Source organism: Myotis lucifugus, unplaced genomic scaffold, assembly GCF_000147115.1.
Source record: "Myotis lucifugus unplaced genomic scaffold, Myoluc2.0 scaffold_10026, whole genome shotgun sequence".
Taxonomy (NCBI): Eukaryota; Metazoa; Chordata; class Mammalia; order Chiroptera; family Vespertilionidae; genus Myotis; species Myotis lucifugus.
The window spans coordinates 1-5987 of NW_005881074.1; the positions used below are offsets into that span (position 1 = coordinate 1).

The window sequence follows — 5987 nt, forward strand, 5'->3', positions numbered from 1 at the left end:
TTACTTTGAATTTATATTAGTTCACACAAACACTCCATCCATGCTTTTGTTCCTGCCCTCCGGTCCAGTTTAAGAACCCATTGTGGCCCTCGAGTCAAAAAGTTTGCCCACCTCTGATCTAGACCCAGAGGTGGAATTGCTGGATCATGGGGTAAGTCTACGTCTAGTTTTTTTCGAGGAATCGCCATTCTGGCCATATTGTGTCCCCTTTGAGTCTCTCTCTCCATCAGACTTGCAGAGAAGGGCTGCGTTCTCACCGTTGGCCCCACAGCCCCACCCAGCAGGCCGTTGGGCCAGGAGGCCCTCGCTCAGTGTTTGTTACACTGACTTAAATAACTGAGGAATGCCCTTAAGCCAGCCCCAGAGAACTCGCCCCAGAAAGCAAGAAAGAATTTATGTAAGAGGCCTCAGAAAGATGTGATCTCACTCCCTGACTGCCAGTTCATCTCACATGACGAAGTGGTGAGAAAGCAGGAGAAGTCATTTTGGAGAGAATAGCCCTCCGTGATCACATTGAGGTCAAGGCTAACCTCGGGGCTGTGGGCTGAGTTCTAGCAGCTTCTGTTTTTTAAGGGTGTCTGGATGAGTCCCCTCCCTCCCCCCCCACACACACACACTGAATGCAGTTTTAAGTGTAAGGGAACATATCCTCTTGATCTAAGGCTCAAGTACTTTCAGCAAGTACTCTGTGTGCAAATACTCTGTGTGCAAGTACTGTGTGCAAGCACTCTGTGCCTGGAGCGCTATGCCAGGGAGAGGTAACAGGATGCCCAACACAACTCCTGCCCTCACAATATGCAAACAGCAAATCATCAGAATGCTGTATGAGTAAACAACAAGTGCTCTGGGAGTTACTGGGGGTGGGTGGGGAAATACTTACCCGGGCTGAGGAAGGTCAGGGAAGCTCACACTGGGAATGGGGAGGGGATACTAGTAGCAGTGATGCTGTTCCAAGGGTGCAGGCTGTGTGAGCCCACAGCATCCTTGTCATCACGATTCTTAGGAGACCCCAAAGCTCTCTACCAGGTTTGAATCCCTCATGCTGGAAGGCCGATGTGTGAGTGAAGGCATAAAACAAGTTAGACCACAATAGGGACATGATGTAGAGCGTGTTTAGTGGCATGTTTCAGAAAGTTTCATAGATCACTTTGGCCTTATAGCTTGGTGATGTAAGTCATTTAAAAGGCTTTACATTTTTTAGTTATATTTGACTTTGCATTCTGGAGGGGAAGTGATGGGGTGCAGGATATATGTGCTGAGGGCAGCGGGCACAGATCTGGGCATTTATTATAGTCTCGGTGCAACCTTCAAAAATGTCACGGGTCTGCTGTAGGTCAGGGTGCTAGTCCAGGTTGATGGAAAAATTAGACTACACGAAGGAATGATGAGCAGGGACCAAATTGTGGCAGGACTTTGCGAAGAGCTGAGAGGATGGCAGACACTAAAAACGTAAGCAGGAGAGTGACATGTTCCAAATTCTGGCTTAAATAGATCCTTCTGGCCACTGTGTGGAAAGTAAATTGGAGTGGGGGCCAGAAATGGTGAAGACAAGTCCTAGAGGGTGGAGGACTGTCCCCACCTCCTGAGCCCTTACCGTGCACAGGCCTCCACGTTAAGCACCTGGATTGTTATTTACCTGCAGAACACTCCGGAGTCACCAAAGATGTTCAGCCGAGGAGTGACTTTATGAGATCCCAGTAACCCTCTCCATAAAGGCTGGGTCTCCGGGTGGCCATGGCCTGGCCTGGGCTGTCCAACAGACTTCGAGATGGACTTGAGGATGCGGTGCCTCTTGTCCATCGTTCCACAACGTGGAGTCGGTGGGGCAGGTACTTGGAGCTGCACCTTATATGGTTCCTGAGCCCAAACTGAGGTAATAACAGTAAGAGGCTGGGCTACTCCAACCAAACGAGCCCATGTGTGGAGAGAGCTGAGCTGCGGTGCCAGGTGGGCTGGGGACTGAGGGAGCCCTGAGGTTCAGGGGTTGCAGGCGGCTTTCTGTGTGGTCCCCAAGCCTGTGTCACTTCTGTGACAGGGCCATCGGGAGGAGAGGCGGACTGCACATATGACCATTCTGACACCTTCTGTCCTTACCATCTAGTTCAGCAGTTCTCAACCTGTGGGTCACGACCCCTTTGGCGGTCGAACGACCCTTTCACAGGGGTCGCCTAAGACCATACTGCATATCAGATTCATAACAGTAGTAACATTACAGTTATGAAGTAGCAACGAAAATAATTTTATGGTTGGGTCACAACATGAGGAACTGTATTTAAAGGGCCAGAAGGTTGAGAACTACTGATGCAGTTAATCAGCCAGTCTGTCCCTTTTACAGGTCCATTGCCTTGCCTTGCTTCTGGTTGTCATCTCTCCCCCGAACATTGCAGAAACCTTCGATTCTTGGAATGTCCCACATACTCCAGCCAGAATTAACATCTGGGAATGTCATTCCGAGTGCATATAAAACCCTTTAAAAGCTTGTCATCCTCTGTAGAAACCCAAGAGAGGAGAAAGTACTTGTTATTGTTTTGTTTTGCATTTATTTAATTACCATTTTCCCTCTTTGTCCCACATTAATTTGGTTCTGGTGCACCATATAGTAGGTACTCAAAGATATCTGTGAACCCTTTCAAAGAGGATTAGTCTGGAAAGGTTGGGTGTCGGCCTGCTCAGAGGCAGAGGGATGGACTGACCCATGGCCCCTTTCCCTTGCTGGGAATCCCAGCGCTGTGAATTTTCAAGGCCTCCTTTATCTTCCTTGATTCAGAATTATCTAAGATATTTAACCAATGGACAGCCTTCCATTGAGCGATTCCCCATCAGCTTTAAAACCTACTTCTCAGGAAACTACTTTCATCATGTCGTGCTGGGGATTTATTGCAATGGCCACTATGGCTCGCTGGGCATGAGCCGGAGGGCTGAGCTGATGGACAAGCCGCTGACCTTTCGGACTCTGAGTGACCTTATCTTTGACTTTGAAGACTCCTACAAGAAATACCTGCACACAGTCAAGAAGGTCAAGATTGGGCTGTACGTCCCCCATGAGCCTCATAGCTTCCAGCCCATTGAGTGGAAGCAGCTGGTCCTGAATGTCTCAAAGATGTTGAGGGCTGACATAAGGAAGGAGCTGGAGAAATATGCCAGGGACATGAGAATGAAGGTAAGTGCTGGGAAGATCTCTCTCTCTCCCCCTCTCTTTTTGTCTCTGTCCTGTCTCCCCAATAACTCTTGCCTCATCCCCACATTTCTGAGATGGTGAAAACTTTCTTGGGGTTATCTTGCTTGGTAGCCACCCTGTTTTTAAAAAGAGAAGATAAGCCATTTGCTGTTTTACATGGACAATTAAAGTATCTCATTGCATATACTACCTCAAAAATGAGAGCTAAAATCAACTTAGATGTCACAGTTAAAGCAATGTGTTGGTCTGCAGTTCTTTCTATGAAATCAATCTAAAATGTTAGTCATTTTATACTAAGGCTCTAGTTTTGTTCTGTTTTGCCCTGTGTAATAGAGTGGCTGATCATCCCAGTTTCCCTGAAACTGAAGATTTTCCCAGGATATGAGATTTTCAGTACTTAAAACCAGGAAAGTCCTGCCCTGGCAGGGTAGCCAGTTGTCTGGAGTGTCGTCTGTAAACACCCAAGGTTATAGGTTCAGTCCTCAGTCAGGGCACCAATGAATGCATAAATAAGTGGAACAAGAAGTGCGCGCTCTCTCTCTCTCTCTCTCTCTTTTTCTCTTTCTCAATTTAAACAAGTTTTTTTAAACCAGGAAATTCCTGGGCAAACCAGGATGAGTGAGTGGGTCCCCAGCTTTAGAAGAGTCACATTATATCTCTGCTTTGCTTAATAAACAGCAAAAGCCTTCGGCAAAAAATTCTGACCTGGTGTCACAGTGGCAAACAAAGGAGCAAGCGCTCTGCTGGCTTTATATAAACTCATAAGCCCTTCTTCCTTCCACCTTGTCACTTTCAATGTGACATGATGCCTGCTTGTCCTTGTCCCTCCAGGGCCTGTGGCGTCACTGAGAGAAGCCTGTGCAGGCACTGAGGACCACAGGGGGAAGGGTTATCCACATTCGGGCTCGGTTATGTTTAGCACGTGGGGACTTGTCATCTTCACTCTGCGGGACCTGGAATGGAGATTCTTGGCAAATTGAAACCACTCTGTGCGTGTGGGTGTGTGGAGAGCGAAAGGAACAAGTGATTTCTGGGGGAATGAAGATGGGACTTTGCCTGCACGAGAGAGGAACTCGCTGAGCAACTAAACACAGCCCAGGAGGCTGAGGCACTGGGCTCTGCTCCTCTCTCTCTACCTCGGTAAAGGGGGCATCCTACCCCCTGGGGAAGTGGTACCTTTGCTCCTCGCTTGTGCAGGATGAGAGAGGAACTCGGTGTCTCAGACTTCCTCCTGGAAGTCTCCCAGCTCAGGGCCTTCTAAACCATGTGATCATGAGGGGGCTGGGGGCTGGAGGCTGTGCTGTGGGAAGACTCAAGAACGGGGGCCGTTAGAAACCAGTGTGCCAACTCCTCGTATCTCCCTCAGATCCTGAAACCTGCAAGTGCCCACTCTCCAACCCAAGTGAGAAGCCGGGGAAAATCCTTGTCCCCCCGAAGGAGACAGGCAAGCCCCCCGAGACGGCTCGGCAGGCGAGACAAATCGTGAGTAGTATTTCCTCACCTTTGTGGGTTTGTCCTGGCCCTGGGGACAAAGCTGTGTCCAGGGCTTGACACTTGAACCAAGCAGTGCTGTCCAAGAGGACTGCCCCTCATTCGGGAGACATCTCTTATGGAAAAGGACCCACCATGCACATCACCCCTATTACTCGTACTCGCTGACAGTCAGCTGCAGACACAGGTGGAGGGATTAGCCTAAGACTGTGTGAGATGAAGAATAGCCCCAAATCCTGGCAGCATGGAAGGAACACTGGACTTAGAATTAGGATCCTGGGTCTGGACCCATCTCAGCTACGGGGAGCTCCGTGACTGTAAGCATATCATGAAACCTTTCTGGGCTTAAGTTTTCTCGCCTCCCACAATGGGATTGTTGGAACTGATGAACTTCCTTAAAACCCTGTAGCCCTCCGTACCCAGCAGAAACTGTGATCACCCTCTGTGGGTGGTGGCATCAGAAATACCCACAGGCTCATCCTCTTCCTTGGCTGACTCGACTCCCCCTATTTTAGTCCTGAGGCTCGTGACTCCACACCTACTTCCTAGGTCAAAACAACCCACTTATGAAATCACAGATTGGAGATGCTGAGGATGCTCAGAGTAACCAGTGATTAATCCACTGGCAGATATTTGGGCCATGATTACACTGGGGGGTGGGGGGATAATGCTTTTATTAACAACAGTGGCATGCTGTGTCACATGAGGTTCTGACCCTAATCCTGCCCCTGAGGCTGACCATCACCCTTGACCCTTGACCCTGACCCTAACTAACTCTATCTAACCCTTTCCGATCCAAACATCCATTCATTGCTTTCACTAACAAAGTAGTGGTTGTCTCAGAGGACTATGTAAACCCTCCCCAGAGGGTCATTTAGCTTAGAGCGAGTGACCCAGAAATAGGAATCTGATTGATCGTGGAGCAGGGGAGGAAGCCTTCTCATCTGATTTATTATCCTTTCTGCTCAAAGGGGGCTGAGTCCTTCCCTTAGGACAGTGGTTCTCAACCTTCAGGACCTTTAAATACAATTCCTCATGTTGTGACCCAACCATAAAATTATTTTCGTTGCTACTTCATAACTGTAATGTTGCTACTGTTATGAATCATCATGTAAATATCTGATATGCAGGATGGTCTTAGGCGACCCCTGTGAAAGGGTCGTTCGACCGCCAAAGGGGTCTCGACCCACAGGTTGAGAACCGCTGCCTTAGGAGCTCCTAATCTTCAGCAAATGGTGAGCAGTCCACAAAGCCTGCTCTTCCCTCTAGAGCAGTGGTTCTCAACCTTGGCTGCACATTAGAATCACCTGGGAATCTT

General features: G+C 48.7%; 1 protein-coding gene across 1 annotated transcript; it reads left to right on the forward strand.

The window, feature by feature from the left end:
* Nucleotides 1-2620: 2620 nt before the first annotated feature.
* Nucleotides 2621-4664, forward strand: LOC102427234 (vasohibin-2-like). The gene is made up of 2 exons (XM_006109451.3): nt 2621-3160; nt 4545-4664. Exons 1-2 carry the CDS (start codon nt 2696-2698, stop codon nt 4662-4664), a joined length of 585 nt encoding a protein of 194 aa, XP_006109513.1. The 5' UTR covers nt 2621-2695.
* The last annotated feature ends 1323 nt before the right edge of the window (nt 4665-5987 follow it).